This window comes from Sorex araneus, chromosome 2, assembly GCF_027595985.1.
Source record: "Sorex araneus isolate mSorAra2 chromosome 2, mSorAra2.pri, whole genome shotgun sequence".
Taxonomy (NCBI): Eukaryota; Metazoa; Chordata; class Mammalia; order Eulipotyphla; family Soricidae; genus Sorex; species Sorex araneus.
Window position 1 is genome coordinate 23,806,944 of NC_073303.1, and position 17,813 is coordinate 23,824,756.

Below are 17,813 nucleotides of genomic sequence, written 5' to 3' on the forward strand. Positions count from 1 at the left end.
CAAGCTCTTAGGGGACAGCTAAGTTAATTTGCTTTAAACTTTCATCTCCAGTTGTTCCCAATCTGAGTGAATCCTCTTTCTTCCATGCGGACTGGCCTCCCACACACATTTCAACAATCATCTCAGCTTTCATTATGGAGTTTGTTTTGTGTGGGCCCCTGGCCCCCCAAATAAAAAAAAACCTCCAAGTTTGGGACTGTCCCTTGGGGAAAACAAGATTCGATTTAGGATGGCTGCAAATGTACCATTGCTTGGACATGACAAGTTAACTTCAGTGCTTGAAGTGAAAGGTACTTTCGGATTGCTTATCACCCTATGGCCACAGCTAGGTGAATCACTGTCGATATGCCAAATACAGTAACAATGATGGGTCTCATATTCCTGACCCTGAAAGAGCCTCCAATGCGGCACTGCTGGGAAGAACAAGTAGAGAGGCTGCTAAAATCTCAAGGCTAGGGTGAGTGGAGACATTACTGGTGCCCGGTCGAGTAAATTGACGATCAACGGGATAACAGTGATACAGTTCTCAAGTAGATGTTAACTTATAAAGAACAGGCCCTCATGATGGAAATCGGGAAGGAGATCCAGGTCATTGCAGTAGAGGAAAGCTAGGCGACTACTGGAACAAAGCCCCGAGTATTCTGTGTCCAGCTGAAGGTACCAGTTTCACTGATTTAGTGGTAGCAATCCCCCAGTTTTGTTTTGGGTCCATTCCTCAAAGATACTCCTGGCTATGTGCTCAAGAATGATCCCTGTCATTGCTTTTGGGGACTGAATGTGGTGCCAGGGATTGAACTGGGGTTGGCCACATGGCAAGGCAAGCACCTTAACCCTCCTACTCTTTCTCAGCCCCGGACTCTGTGGTGTTTAGTCTATGACATAGCATCACCTCCTGTACATGATCAACATATACAACTGTTTTTTTTTTTATTACTTAAGATAATAATTTTCAGGGTGGAGCCACAGCACAACGGGTAGGGAGTTTGCCTTGCACACGGCCGACCTGGGTTCGTTTCCTCCGTCCTCTTGGAGAGCCCGGCAAGCTACCCAGAGTATCCTGCCAGCAAGGCAGAGCCTGGCAAGCTCTTTGATAAGCCAAAAACAGTAATAACAAGTATTCGATATGCCAAAAACAGTAACAAGTCTCACAATGGAGACGTTACTGGTGCCTGCTCGAGCAAATCGATGAACAACGGGATGACAGTGACAGTGAATAATCTTCAATCTTGAAATGTTTATAGCCCATGATTTCCAAGACTCTACCATCCACTATTATTCTCTAGTTTATTCGGGCTTAATCTTAAGGAGGCATGATCCTTCCAGATTGAAAACCTTTCTTCTAAATTCAATTGTATCTGGCGTAGTACTAGAGTAGGTTGGTATTTAAACCACACTGTGGCTTAGGGAGTCTCTACCGGGAGGGGAATGCCCATTTTCATTCATGACAACAGTGCTTTGCACAGAACCTCATATATGGAATTTTTCAGGATGAACCAAAACTATATAAGGTCTCATGATTTTCAAGATTGTATGATTTTGTCACTGTCACTGTCATCCCGTTGCTCATCGGTTTGTTTGAGTGGGCACCAGTAACATCTCTCATTAAGAGACTTATTGTTACTGTTTTTGGCATATCCAATATGCACGGGTAGCTTGCCAGGCTCTGCCGCGCAGGCTCGATACTCTCGGTAGCTTGCCGGGCTCTCCGAGAGGGGTGGAGGAATCGAACATCGGTCGGCTGCGTGAAAGGCGAACGCCCAACCACTGTGCTATCGCTCCAGCCCCAGAAACATAAAGATTTTGTTTTGGGGCCACACCTGGCTGTGCTCAGGAGTTATTCCTGGCAGGCCTGTGGGACCATATGGGGTGCTGAGGATCAAACCCAGGTCAGCTCCATGCCAAGCAAGCACCCTGCCCACTGAATTATACGGCACTTTACTAGTGCACTCAACACTTCTTTTCCATTATTGGCCATGACAGGCAGCAGTTATTCAAGTACGCATATGAAATAACCTGTTTAAAATAAAAAAAGATAATTTTCCAAAACCATGAAATTTAATGTGGGAAAAAATTCTTGTTTTGAGATTGTATTTTTTAGCAGTGAAAACAAGTTCTTGAATATCATTAACTTATGTTAACTCAAGTTTCTGTAAAACATGCTAAATATGGATAACTAACAATGACCTTTAGATATTTCTTACACTTCCGAGGTCAACACTACAGTGTATTTATATATGAGTATATTGAAATTGTTTCATATTGTGCTGTTTACCTGTTTGTCAGTAAGTTATTAAAGAGATTTGCTATGTCACCACACTCCCAAGTTTTTGACTGGGCTATTTCATAATAGCACAATAGAATAAAAATCAAATATAGTCTCCCCTCTCTCTGAATTACATTATTTATGTTTACAATAACGGTCATTTATACTTGAGAATATATATTTGAGGAATGTGTTTGGTTCATGTGATTATTTTAAATTACAGTGGTCCAAATGATGGTAATATTTGTTACTTAGCTGCATATTTCAAATTGCTAGCAAAACACTTGAAAGCCACATTAAAGCATTCAAATCACTAATATTAAAGCGATATGTACAATGTAATGGATCTTGAGAAGTCAAGTGTACAAAATAAACTTAAACTATTGTAGCACTGTGAAATTTTCCTCCAAGCGTATCACAACATTAGTTAAATGTAGGAATTCCCTCCTTTCCTCCCCAATTCCCTCCTGTCCTGCCTCCTTCCCCTCAAGCCCAGAAATCCTTTTAAAAAAATCATACTTAGGACTGGAGCGATTACACCGTGAACAGGGCACGTGCTTTGCCTTTGGCTGACCCAGCAATGAACAACTGAGCCCCATTAGTCAGAAGCGGCCTCCAGACACCACCGCCCCCCCCAACTCTGCTTAAGAGACTGTGCCAACCCCTCTGACAAGCTAGAATGAACGTTAGCGCTAGTCTCTGAAGGCCAGATGATAAAGAAAGCACAACTAAACCAGTGTCAGTAAACAGGATTTTACTGAAACAGGATTTTACTGAAACATTTCATAACACAGAAAATCTGTCTGAAGTGTAAAGTTACTGTCTTACACAAGAAGGACAGACCCATTTTCAAAGACTAATATGAATACAATAAATATGGAGTTTACATACTAATTTTTTTACACAGAAACTGCCCAACAGCCATAAAAATTTATATTTAACAGTGCAACATATAATTTAATCATTTGATTTATTTGACAGGGTTCTCTTACTAAACACAAATAACTACCTGGTTTTCATATACATATATAATATATATTTTATGTATATAGATATTCAACAATCTGTACAGTCTCTAAACATAAAACTCCTAAAAGGCACAATTGTCTATACAACATGTACAAAAATGGCTGGAGCTGACACAAAACAACAATTATTGGTCAAAAAGTTCATGATTGCACAAAGATTAGTCATGAGTTTATGTCATAAAACTGTGCTTTAAGGAGGGGTTTCAAAGAAACCTTGAAGTGTTATATAAAAAAACAAACAAACAAACAAACAAAACCCACTGAACCACCAAACACACCCCCTCGGAAAGGAGGAAACCGCTAGGTGGCGATCACGAGTCTGTCCTCATCGTCGTCACTGCTCACGTCGCTGAACTGGGCAGTGGCCTGCCTGCGGGGCGGCACTGCGGGCCGGGGCCCCTGTCGCTCCGGCGACACAGTCCGCTGGCCCAAGGGCTCCGAGAAAGCCTCCGGCCTGGCCTTCTGCGACAGCGGGGGCAGGGACACTGGCTGGCCCGGTGTGGAAGTGGGGTCCGGCTTGGGCTTCACATGATTGACTAAGGCAGCCCTCACGGCGTCCACTGGACTCGAGCCATCGGGCCTCGCCTGGTCCCTGGCGGGGGCAGCAGCATCCGGGACGTTTTTTGCATTTTCTCGCTGCACCTGCGGCGACCCCTGAGGCGATGCTGTCCTGCTCCCCTGCTGGGTGCTGCCCGCTGCTACGGCGGCTGCTGCTGCTGCTGCGGGCGTCAGCGCGCGGGCACGGCTGCTGGAGGTGGGCGCGTCAGGAGCCCCCTGCGTGTCCACGGTGACCTGGCTCATGGACGGGATGAGAGTGGGCAAGGCGATGTTCAAGATCTGCAGGCCGGGGATGTGCGCCGGGGGCGGGGGGTTGCTTGGGGAGGGGGCGTTCGCCGTCAGGACCTGCAGGCCCACCGCGTTGAGCGCCAGCCCCGGCGGGTGCCCCGGGGGGGCGATGTTGGTGTTGGCCAGGCCCAGGATGTTGACGGTCTCCATGCTCAGCGACGGCAGGGGCTGCAGGGCGGGCGTGCTGAGATTCTGCAGGCCCGGCACGCGGATCTGGCCGATGGGGATGCACGGCACGACGCTGCTTAACTCCGACACTCCGGCGGCGGGGTTGGCGGGGCCAGGAGCTTCTGTGACGCTGTCCTCGGCGGGGCCCACGGCGGGGTGGATGACGCTGACGGCAGGAATCGTCAGCTGCATGGGCCCCGCTTGAATGGGCACGAACGTGGAGTAGGTGAGGCCGGCCGGGACCACGTGGATGCCCCCGACGGGAACCATGTTATACGGAGTCCTCGAGGGCTGCTGGGAATGCAGAGGCAGGTGGCTGAAGAGATGGGTCGGGGGAGCGGGCAGCCCCAGCGCGGGCTGCAGCGTGAGCGGGGGCTTCTGCTCTGGGGCGCCTGGTTGCGGGGACGCTGCGGGAGGGGTCCCGACAGCAGCGTGATGAGGGCTGGGCTCCGTCCCGGGAGGGCGTCTCAGCGCTGAGGGGCCCTGGAAGACAAGAGACAGTGATCCCCTCCAGCTGAGCCAGGTGACACTGCCCAGGGAAACTTGGCTCCCTGGGGAGATTAGAGGAGGGATATCTATTACATAAGTGAGAGCGGCAGCTTTCAAAACAACTGCATTTTGGTTTTTGAAAAATCAATTTCCAAGGGAAAGAATCTATACTGCCTTTATGGTCCGCTTGGTAAGAGCAGTCACACACCTTGCTAAGACGGTGCCTTTTCCAAGGTCATTTCTTAGATACCGGAGCATTTCTTCTGAATTAACTCTGAGAGGTAGCATGGTCCTATTTCTCCTCTTGTCAGTTTTACTATTACTGGGATCACCAGCTCACCCTGTACTTTATTTTAGATATTAAAAGTTATTGGAGGATTATTCATTTATTAGTTGTCAGGAATAAATAGGGCTACGGCTGCTCATTCATTAATCCATCCTAAATTCATGTAACTCAAAATCACATTTCCCAGCGCAGTAAGAAAGTTTGGGATAGACCCCTGTCGGGCTCAGGTGACTAATCAGAAAACCATGAAATGTGATCAGAAGGAATCAATCCTGCCATCCTCCCCGCCAAGGTCACTGTTTAGATACTGTGACTATCTGTCACGTAGAGCGTACCTCGGGAGAGCATCTATATGATATAATCTACATGACAATGAATGATGCTTTGGGGGCTGGGGAGACAGTACAGGAGGGAAGGAACCTGCCTTGCATCCCACCAACCTCAGTTTGATCCCCAATAGGTATGGTCCCTAGGGCACTGCCAGGGGGTCACTCAGAAGCACAGGACCCGAACAGCCTCAGAAACCCGTGTGTGTGGCACAGCTCTCCTGGGTTAGCAATTTATAAATTAATACACTCCAACACAAAGATCGTTATAATCCAATTATACTTAGGACAATCTATAGAAATCCAATTTTCTAGTCTTTTAATTTTTCTTTAGTGTTACCTAGCCAGTCAAAACCTTCCACGTTTAGAAATGAACCACAGAGCAATCACCGGCCCACATTACAGGCGTTCTCCGGAATGAAACCTCCAGAAGGCAGCAGGATGAGGGCAGGGAATCATTCGGGGTGCGCTTGGGGGTTTCCCAAAGGCCCAGCTTGTCCCTGCAGCTGTTCCAGGGCAGGTTTTGTCCCAAGTTATCACAGAAACTTTCGCATCCACACAAAGTGAATTCTTCACACACATATAAATATATATATTTTATAAAATATATACTATATATATTTTTGGTGGGCTGGGGGTGGGGGGAGTGGGGGAGGACCACAGTAATTTTGTTATTAATTTCTCTTGCTTATAAGGTGGAAAAATGCTTGGATAATTTAGTGCAGATTTATCATCTCTGTACCAATGGTAAAAACAAAAGACCTTCAAGAGTAAGCCGTGGGATAAATAGCCCCTAGATTCATGTTCTTATATATAGAGATATTTATCGATCTATATATCCACATATATAGGCATATATATCTGTTTTAAACTATGCGAGTATCAGTCAATTTTCACATTTGGTTCTTTTACAGATTTATAATAAAATATAAATAAAATAAATACGTAAAGCAAGTTACATTAAAGAAATAAAATATATTAAATATTTATTTAAATGGGCTGGAGCGATAGCACAGCCAGCAGGGCGTTTGCCTTGCACGAGGCCAACTGGGGTTCGATTCCTGCGCTCCTCTCGGAGAGCCCGGCAAGCTCCCTGTGGCATATCTGATATGCCAAAAACAGTAACAACAAGTCTCACCAATAATGGAGACGTTACTGGTGCCCACTCAAGCAAATCGATGAGCAACGGGATAACAATGACAGTAATTTATTTAAATAATAAATATTAAATAGTAATAAATGGTGTACTAAATATTTTAATAAATAAGATTTTAAAATATATAATAAAATCACTGGTTAAGTTCCTAACAAGAACCCATAAGACATGTCTTTTTTTCCCCTTAAATTAAGTTTCCGTAAGTCAGAACACCCGACTAGGCCAGCGGGATAACTTCAGAATTATCTAACTTCATTATATAAACTGAAATTATATAAACTGAAATTATATAACTTCAGTTTGTCATGGAGCAACCCACACGCAGCAGGTGAAGCGACAGGAGAACGACGGCCCGCCCCTTACCTGTGTCACCGCGACGGCCTTTGCTGCCTCCGAGCTCCTCCGGTCTTCGGGTTCGGGGCCCTCGACAGACATCGGGTGACAGGGGGACCTGGGCGCGGCCGCCGGGGACCTGGGGGAGTCTCGGGGCGGAGGATGCGCGCTTCCTTCATCCCTGGGCGGCCGCACCTGCGCTGGCGACTCGGTGTTGCGGGCGCAGAGGGGTGGCACCGCGCTCAGCACGGTCATCTTGGTGGGCAGCGCTCGAGGCAGGATGTCCATGGAGTCGGCGGGGACTCCAGAGAAGCAGTCGCTGATTCGGATGTCCTCGTCGGGGGCGGCGGGGTCCTGCAGGCCGCCCCGGGAGGGGAGGTGCTGCGGGCTGGCCGTGACCGAGGGCGCTGCCGACAGGACCGACTCGGCCTGGCTGTCGTCATCATCGTCTTCGTTGTCATTGTCGTCCTCATCCAGGCCATCGGATTCCTCAAGGTCGTATCCAGACCTCTCGTAACTGAATCTCTGCTTTTCATCTAATAAAAACAACCCAGAGGCCCGCTGTAGCACACTTTGCAAGCAGAGAAATGTAATTCTTTAAAAAAAAAAAAATCTTTTCATTGGCAATATCACGAGGAGCACAAAAGACGTTTCCCCACAGAAAACCCACGATGGGCTTGACTTGGGGAAAATCGAATCAATCAGACCAATAAAATTTCAAAGAAATGGAAGCTAGGACAGAAAGCGGCATGGCCAGAATGCAGAATGTGAAGAGAGTGAAAGAAGAGAAAAAGAAGAGGAAAGAAGAGGAAACAGACAAAGAAAACCAGAAACAAAGGCCTCAAATACTAGACTTGTAAAACATCCTAAAGAAAACTGAAAAAAAAAATTAAGAGACATTTTCTCTACCTTTTTGTATCTCTTCTCTCCCTTCACTTGGAACAATAACAGAACACTGGTTAACACTTTGTATTTCTAAGCAAAATCATTTTCTTTGACATGTGAATGGTATTTAAGACATAAGACATGTTTCCCCTGTCATGGTGAAAGGTAATATTCTCTAATATTTAAGCCTCCGTCTATATTTTTCACTTCCCCTTACGTTAAAGTCCTACAGAATCATGCTCCCTTGTGTTGACACTAGGAAATCAATATTGGTATCACTGTCAATTACATTTATTTCCGTCTCAATAGTTTTAAAAAAATAATTTCTACAGTACTATTTCAATTCCTTACTGTCACCCTTATGTCTTTGTTAGTCCTGACTTGTTACTGACTTAGAAGAGCACTGAATAGTCAACCCTCGAGGACCGCAGTGTTGCTGTACCATGCTGTCCACTGAAGCACTGATATTCTGGTTGCAGAGTCCAGGGCCCTTTCAGTCCACTTCTCCCGCCACCCTGAGTAACCTTGAATACGTGGTCTGAGTCTAAGGGTTTGTTTTAATTAAAACAGAATTCTAACTGTAAGAGAGACAGCGCTGTCTGTGGAAGGGAGGATTCACAAATTTATCTTATCTGAAGGAGAACCAACAGACACTGGTCATGTGGGTGAATAATTTTGAGGGAAATGGTGTAACATCTGAATTAGTAGCTGGAAAAGAAAACAAACAAAACAAGACCCAAGTACCTAATGTACATATCAAATACATTTTAAATATAATTATACAGACTGAAAGTACAAAGAAAAATACAGCTCAAATTATTAATTAAAGTATAGCTGGAAAAAACTAAGATTACAAGACAAGAAATATTAGAAAGATATTCAAAAACATTAGAGAACGATAAAGGGACTAACACTGTAGGAAATATAACAATCTTAATGTGTTAACAAGTAGACCAGAGCTTCAAAACAGACGAGGTTAAATACCGAAAGAGCAGCAAAAAAAAAAAATCCATAATTACCGTTAAAGAGTTCATCAGTGTAATTGATGTGAATAAGTAGATAACAGAAAGAAATCAGTCAGGAAACAGAAGACTTAAAAAAAACTACTAGCCGAACGGATCTAATTGACACGTGCATATTCTACTCAGCAGAATACGCTTTTCTGATGTAGCATACCAAGGACATCCACCAACATGCAATAATCAGTTCTAAAACAAATCATCATAGATTTAAGGAAACAGAAGTCATACAGAGTAGGTTTTTGGATGAAACCTGAATTACAGTAAAAATCACTCGAGACCAGAGAGAGGGCTCCAAGGGCTGGATTTGCAGACGAAGGCCTGAAGTTTCATCCCAGGTGCTACACGGGCCCTTGAGCACTAAGGGAGTGACCCTGGTGAGCCCAGCATGGCTGGGCCTGAGCAGTGCATGGCATCACAGGGTGCCAGCACTGAGCTCCCAGGCCAGCAGTGTCATATGAAGTATCACCTGGAGAGGCCCTGGGACCCCGAGCTGCTGGGAAGGCCCAACAACGACAACAACAACAAACTCATACTAGACAATCTGCGCCTCCCCCCAACTCCCCATCACAAAATACTTGAGAATCAGACCACACATTTCTAAACATTCCGTGGGCTGAAGAGAATGCCTCAAAGAAAAATTGGAAATATTCCGAACTGGTTGAAAATTAAAATATAACATTTGAATTGTGGCATGCAGCCAAAGAAGCTATTAGTGGGATTTTGTACATTAAGTTCTTTTACTACAAAGGAAAATCTCAAATATACCATCTAAGTTCTTACCTTTAGGAAATTCTAAAACTAAACCCGAAAGAAGGAGCCAGGAAATAATAGATAAGAAAGAAATAAAAATCGATGAAATATTAAGTAAACCAAAGTTGAGTATTTTTTAGAAGAGGATAATACAATTTATAAACCCCTATTACTAGCTAAGAAGAAAAGAGAGAAGATAAAACTTAAGAGATTAGGCAAAAACGTGGAAATACTACCAGAGACGCCACAGATACTACAGATACTAAAAAAATAAGATCTATAAAAAACTACCATTTATGGGGCTGGAGCAATAGCACAGCGGGTAGGGCATTTGCCTTGCACGAGGCAAACCCGGGTTCGATTCTCAGCATCCTATATGGTCCCCTGAGCACTGCCAAGGGTGATTCCTGAGTGCAGAGCCAGGAATAACCCCTGTGCATCACTGGGTGTGACCCAAAAAGCAAAAAAAAAAAAAAAAAAAAAAAAGAAACAAATCACTTATCGATGAATAACTGAAATTGAAAACTAGAGCACTATTCACAATGGCAGCAAAAGAATGAAATGTTCCAGTATATATTAAAAACATTTGAGGACCTGAATAGAGGTACACCATGGTTAGAAGCTTCAATATTACTCAGGTACAATATTCATCAAATGCTCCAATTTGTAGCATTCATCAAATGCTACAATTCAACTCCAAGTAGCCCAAAAAATTTTGACAAAAGCAATTCCCAAAAAGAACACTCACACATAACCTTACACCGCGTAGTTTTCCTACATGTCATATGATTAAGTAAAAACTTCTCAAAGAAAGCTCTAGGAAATACCTGTGAATTCAAACTAGACAACAATCTATATGTGACAGCAAAGGCACAATCAATAATGGAAACAGCAATAAACTGGGCTTCATTAATGTCAAACTTTTTTTTTCTCTTTTGCTAACACTGTAAAACAGAACAATTAAAAAAAAGCTGGGAGGAAACATCTGCAAACCACATTTCTATGTTTAAATCCAAATTATGGTTGCAAAAAAATTATCACAATTTGACAATAAGAAAATAACTCACATTAAAAAGTGGGCAAAAGTTCTGGACGGATACTTCACTAAAAGACATCTGGACGCAAACAGCACAAAGGAGGTTGTAGGGCAAGAAAACTAAAACCACAACGCACACCACTAACCACTTGTTGGAATGCTAAAATAAAATGCGCTGATAAATAAAACTGGCCCCTCCATACACTGGGGACAGAAAATGATGCAGTCACTTTGGAAAAAAATAGCTTGACAGTTTCTTACAGAAGCAAATGTACAGAAACCACAGAGCCCCGAGATACTTGTAGCATTAGATTCTGGAGAAATGAAAGAGCATCCAGGGAGGTACCTGAGCGCCAAAACTTCAGCCGTGTTGCTCCACCCTTGAAACCAACCAGATAATCTTACGAATGGTCAGTCCGAAGTATGCACATCAATACTACTGAGCACCAGAAAGGAACAACTACCGACTCACATAAAAATATGACTACGTCTTACACACATTTTGCTATGAGACAAAGTGTGAAAGCCCAGAGCTACTTATTGTGTAACTCCCTGCCAAAGGCACTCTGGCAAAGGGAAACCTACCGGGAGAAAAAGAGAGCAGTGACGGCTACACATTATTTGGGAAATATTTGTCTTTGGGCCACACCTGGCGGTGCTCAGGGGTGACTCCTGGACCTGCACTCGGGAATCACTCTTGGTAGGCTCAGGAGACCTTATGGGATGCTGGAGATTAAACCCTGATGGGCTGTGTGCAAGGCTGGCAACCCTACCCACTGTACTAACTCTCTGGTCCCTGCTACAACCTATTGGAAAGATGTCTCCAAAGAGTGGCACAAGAGAATCTCAGGGATGATGGGACTATGTTGTATACTGGGGCTGGGGAGATACAACTCTAATCATTTGTCACAAACCACAGAACTGTACACCAAGAAATGGATTTTACACGTGGATAAAAACAACCATGATGTACGGAGAATCCAATACGGAATATAAATTGAGAAAGCCATCACTTTCTGAGGAACAAATGAACACATGAAATGATGAAGGATCCTGAGCCAGGGAACCTTAGAAATGAAGATTCTGACCACATGATGGAAAGGCTCAAGATAACAAGTTCTGGACACAAACACTGGCCCGTAACTGCTGATCTGTTTTCCACCGGTCAGTTTGGATTTCTGAAACTAGTTTATTAGTATACAGAAGTTGAACAATATGTAAAGTAACTATAGATGCAATGGGCATTTGGCAGGTGAATGAAGGAAAAGAGACACTCCAGAGTAGATCTTGTGGTGCTAGAATGAAATTATTAATGGAATTATCTGTGTGAACTCATGCTCTCAAGTGTGGATACAATATATATGTATGTGTTTATGTGAATGTGGAAGAGCAATACACACACACAAATACAGATTCAACACAATGCAAGTATGAGTTAGCATGCATATACTCACTTTCTAATTCTATACTACGAGAGAGATTAGCAGCTACCACACTGGTAGCAATGAACACACCACGTACTGGCCAATCCTTGTGGCTAACTTCCATTCCTCCGTGAAAGGAACTTGGAGGAATTAAAGGTTCTTGGAGAAATGCTTAATTTCAGGGCTACAGCATCTTTGGAAGCTTAGGGAAGCTCAAGTAAGCAATGTAAGTACTCCTTGAGTTCATATTTACACGAATGAATGGACTAGAGAATGAACATAGAAACTGTTAATTTTTCCTTATAGAAAAATTACAATAAATAAACTAAAACACCCCCCCAGCAATACTTAACATCCAAGAATCATCAACGTATACACAAGGTAACCTTAGCAATGAGGATTTGAACCAGATGACAGAAAGGCTAAAAGTGACAGAACCGAACATAAACACTGACCTGGTACCTGTTTTTCACAGGTAGGTTTAGAATTGAAATATATTGATCCAGTTACTCTACACATGTGTTCAACTTCTGTATACTGATAGCTTCAAAAATCCAAATATTTGATATTATAAAGGCAACGGTAGGCTTATAGTAGGAAGACCTAGTAGATATCTCAGTAATAGAGACTATTTAATGGAGGGTAACATGATCAGTCAGGCAGCCCCTAACGTGCTCAGAAAAGTCATCAACTACCCAATAAAGCACAACCTCAGTCTATTAGAAGCACACATCAGAGACTCCCAAATCAAGGAGCAGTTCACAAAATGAAGAACCCACTGGATAGATCTAAAGAACCAAGACAGTTAAGAGCAACATGAGCTTCTGGGTGAGAATCTGGACAGAAAAAGGACATCCGTGGAAAACTGGTGAAATCTACATTCTGAATTTTGATTGGAAATATCCAGCTGAGGTGAAAGTCTCAGTGGTGACAAAATGCTGCATGGTTATATGCTATTCTAACTGTGAGAGTAAGATGGAGGAAACATATAGAGAAACTCCGTATGTTCGTTTTGTAATATTTTTGTAAGACTAAATGTAATTTAAATGTTAAGACTAAATTTTATTTTTATTAACTGGCATTAAGAGGAACTCTGTCAGGTCAGAGACAGCTCAGTGGGCCGCAGCCCCTGCTTGGCATGTTTCGGATCTGCTAATACATGACTTCAAGCACCACCAGAAGCGACTCCTGAGCAGAGCCTAGAAGGGGCCCCTAAGCACCGGGGTGACCGTCCCAGCAAAGAAAACCCCTAAACAACAAACAAACAAATCTGACTACTTGCTGACACTCTCTGAAGACACCAAGCGTCTCCTGAAGACTAACCTGCACCACATCCGCCTTTCCAGTGACCTGAGTGTTGTGTCTCTCTTCCTGACGAGCAGGATTTTTCTCCTTTTCCTACTGCTTAAGTATGTCCTATCATTGATCACTTGACCAATTGGTAATTCTTGTGATCAATTTCCCCAATTCTCTTGGGCAACTGAGGCACAGAGGAGATTTGTGTATGGTGTACCCTAACCCAGGGCTTGTCAACAGGGGATCCACAGAGCAGAACTGGGCCCTAACAGAGCGGCACGGCCAGCAGCTGGCTCTCTTGAGCACTGCTTGGGACCCCTCTCCAAAAAGAAAGGAAATAAGAAGAATGACGTGAAAGAAGTAAATATGCACGAGTGGAACGCTTACTGGCACAGACACTAAGAGCGCCACATAATTATTTCATGAATGGAATAGATGAAATGCCATCCCCAAGAAGAATGGACAGTAATAAATGAATATTTTAAATTTCACGACAAACACATTGCATTTGTAGCGCACCAATGGGACTCTAAGAATGATTATACATCTCTTAAAATTATAATCACGCACATCTATATAAATGCTCAGTGTATGCACTTTATGTGAAGGATTTACAAAGAACAATGGGTTTTTGGGTCCATTTCAACCTGACTTTGCCTTATCGCACCAATTTCAGATCAGGGCTGACAGTCTTACTGGTGGGGGTTGGGCGCACAGGGCGGCCCCTCTACACAGAGTCCCCCGGCCACAGCTCAGAGAGGCCTTCATGAGGGCCGAGGCCCCTCTCTACAGTTTTCCATCACCAAGACAGAATAATGTTGATCTCTGCATGCATTATGCCAGTAAACTCCAGAGTAGAAAGTTCTCCAGAAAGCTGAGATCTGCAAGTGAATTTTGAGTCATTACGTATTTGGTAAACAGGGTGGAAGTTTTGGGGTGATACCAAAAAGACTGGAAATAAAAAGGACAGCCGAAATGAACATGGCATCCTTTCAATCATCCCGCGTTCCACTGCAGAGCCCAAAGAATGCCGTCTGTTTGGGATCACGCTAAATTAGATCCGCTGACAATACTTTCCTATCTTCCCAATATTCCTCTTTGTTCCCTGGGTAAGAAACTGTGTTGAGAGAAAACAGAACAGAGAAGCAACCTTTAAAGAAAAGAGCAGGGGCTGGAGTGATAGCACAGTGGATAGGGCATTTGTCTAGCATGAGGCCGGCCCGAGTTCTATTCCCAGCATCCCATATGGTCCCCCGAGCACTGCCAGGAGTAAATCCTGAATGCAAGAGCCAAGAGTAACATTAAACCTGGTGTGATCCAAAAAGCAAAAAAGTAAATAATTTTTTTTTAAAAAAGGAAAGAGCAGAGAGATGCTATGGATACCAAAACCTCACTGTTTGGGACTCCATCATATTAATTATTTGTGACTGCATGTTAGGACACTACACTGGGCTTAGCACCTGTGATATGGAGTATTGGACAAACATAGCTATGGGCCACATGTCATTATGCTTCTAAAGAGTCTTAGTGGAATAACAATCCGGTTCATTTATTTTGAGACTATTTATGGAAGCTTTTGTGATGCAACCACAAAGTTCAGTGGCCATAATAGAGACTGTATGAGGACTGAAAAACGGAAAACACAACCAGGCACTTTAGAGGAAACTGTCACTGTCTATCTTGTCATATTGAAATCTAACAGTCACCGCACAATACAGCTGATACGAAACCCAGTTTACACAGGAAAGTTATGAAATAAATATGCAACCAGAAACCATAAAAGGCAAAATCCGAAATCAAGTGTACAAGCATGCAGAAACCCTATCCTTATTCCAGCAAGATAGGCACGCTTTTCCTACTGTAACTGCTCTCTTCTTGGGATGTACAACGCAAATCCTAATACTCTAGAGCATACACTGCCAGAGTGCACGTGCTGCTAGCGCCCACGTGCTCCAGCACATGTGGTGCCTGAGCACATGTGTCACCTGCATCTCCCCTCGAGTTGTGTACTTTCATGCCTAATGCTGGGATGTGTGTAGGGGCTCTCTCCACCCTTGGAGAAGCCCAGGTTCTCTGTTGAGCCTGTTACTCCGTTACTCTCTCTCCTTCTCTCCCCCTCCACACCTTCAAAACACCCTCCAAATAAAATCTTCAAAAAAAAAAAAAACAAAACCATAATACTCTGTAAGGGTAATGCTGTGGCTTCTGTCTCTGCATCTCCCATGCAGCTGAAAAGACACACAAGAAACCCACACTTGTTTAAAAAAGATTCCACTTTTTTAGTGGAGAGGCTGGAGAGATTCTAAAGAGGTTAAGGTGCCAGTTTTGTACACAGCTGACCTGGGTTCGATCCCTAGCACCCCAAGTAGGTCCCCTAACCAGTGTCAGAAGGGATTCCTGAGTGCAGAATCACGAGTCACCCCTAAGTGTCACCGGGTGTGGCTCAAAAACAAACAAAAAAACCTTTTTTCCTCCTTACAAATAACTGGCCCTCTTAAATTACGTCCTTATACACACATATTGTCCACGCAGTCAAAATTTTACTGACATTCGGTAAAATATTTAAAAAGTGCAATTTGAATCCATAAGTAATTGGGGTCAGAGAAAACAGTACTGCTGGTAAGGCATGTGCCTTGTATGTGGCTGAGCAGGGTTCGATCCCCAGTATCCTATGGTCCCCAGAGCACTGGCAGGAGTAATTTCTGAGCATTGTCAGGTGTAGCCCCAAACCCCAAACCAAAAAAACAACAAAAAAATCTAGAAGGGCAAAAGGGGCATAAAATGAACCAATGTTTTTGTTTTTGTTTTTTGGGGGGTGGGAAGAGCATATGTTAATGAACCTCTCAAACAACTTCCCTAAAGCTGGATTTCAGAAGAATCTTCTGAAAGTGATTTGACTAAACACCAACTAGCCCAACCACTGCTGCCCGAGAGCGCCACCTGCTGGAAGAGTGGGTTGCACTTTCCAGGGGCTCCCAGTGCTCAGAACACAGCAGCAAAAAGCATCAAAATGCCTGTTTTTGCAATTTGTTTGTTGTTTCTCAAAGTTGAAACCATTATTTTGAAATGAGACAAAAAATGGAAAGCTGGGAGGGGGGAATTTTAAGGCACACCATTTCTACAGTAATGTTTTTGAAAATAAAAACCAATAAGGACATAATGAACCAAAGTTTAATATTCATTAACTTTAGAAAGCAAACCAAAGACTATGTCATCGCTGTGTTTTTCATTAATGGTGTTAGCACTTCTTTAAATACTAATTCAAGTCTTACTGTGGTTTCATACTGTACATGGGAATTTTTCTTAAAAGGAATAATGCTTCCCATAAAAATTCCAGTAATAAAAAGATTCTACAGAGTTCACTCAGAAAAGATGACTTACAATCTTTGTGAAATCATTTGTTATTTTAAAAAGTAAATGTGATATGTTTTACATCAAGTGATCTAGCATTTACTTACTCACATGTAAGTAAGTACTTAAATTCCAACATGATAATGTCCCAGTAACTCAGCTATATTAAATGGTGCTCACATTTTGGCAGTTGAGGGCATGTATTAGCATTCTTAGCATTGAAGTCCAGCATGTTGTTGACAAAAAAAAACATTCTTTGTACCAGGACATAAAAAGCAAATACCCAGGAGTAAGTATATATATATATATATATATATATATATATATATACACATACATATATATACATATATAAAATTTTTTTTTGACAAAAACAGTGAAACAAAAAAAGGATTCACTACTATCCCAAGAACACACAGAACAAAATTCCTGAGACTAATCTTGCATCTTGCACAGTAAGAATACACTGGACATGTGCAGTGACATTGGAGAAATTTGGTCTTTTTTTTTTTCTTTTTGGGTCACACCCAGCGATGCACAGGGGTTACTCCTGGCTCATGCACTCAGGAATTACTCCTGGCGGTGTTCAGGGGACCATATGGGATGCTGGGAATCGAACCCGGGTCGGCCACGCGCAAGGCAAACGCCCTACCCGCTGTACTATTGCTCCAGCCCCAAATTCGGTCTTTTCTTGAGCACATACAATAGCTTCCATTTGAATTGCTAGTTTTAAACAAGTGGGAACCTCCTTTAAATTCCAAATTTTCATAGCTGGCTTGGATTAAAAAAAAAGTAACATTCTCTACTTAATTCAACATAAAGAATCTAATTTTTACTCCACATAATAATAAAGATAACTCACTGGCTAAAAGATAAAGCTGGTAGTCATAGCAGTGATGAACTGAACAGGCCAAGGCCTTCAATTTTCATGGTGACACTGGACGCTGGTGTTAATAAGCACAAATATACAAAGGGAACCTACACAGAACAGGGTTAGGATCTTTTTGTTTGTTTTTGTTTTATGTTTCTTATTGAGGTTTTAGGATCAACACTAGCGTTGACGATGGCCTCCCATGGGCTGGAGTGATACACAGTGGGTAGGGAGTCTGCCTTGCACGTAGACAACCCGGGTTCGATTCTCCGTCCCTCTCGGA

The 17,813-nt window shown here is 43.1% G+C and overlaps 1 protein-coding gene across 4 annotated transcripts in view; it reads right to left on the reverse strand.

Annotated features, from left to right (window-relative positions):
- Positions 1-3,000: 3,000 nt before the first annotated feature.
- The window catches only part of HIVEP1 (HIVEP zinc finger 1), a 150,500-nt gene continuing 135,687 nt past the window's right edge, over positions 3,001-17,813 (reverse strand). For all 4 annotated transcript variants that reach the window (XM_055125820.1, XM_055125821.1, XM_055125818.1 and 1 more), the window contains exons 8-9: positions 6,926-7,431; positions 3,001-4,788 (exon numbers count right to left, since the gene is read on the reverse strand). In XM_055125820.1, coding sequence (XP_054981795.1) covers positions 3,592-4,788; positions 6,926-7,431 — 1,703 coding nt within the window. In that variant the 3' untranslated portion in view covers positions 3,001-3,591. The remainder of the gene's footprint in view (positions 4,789-6,925; positions 7,432-17,813) is intronic.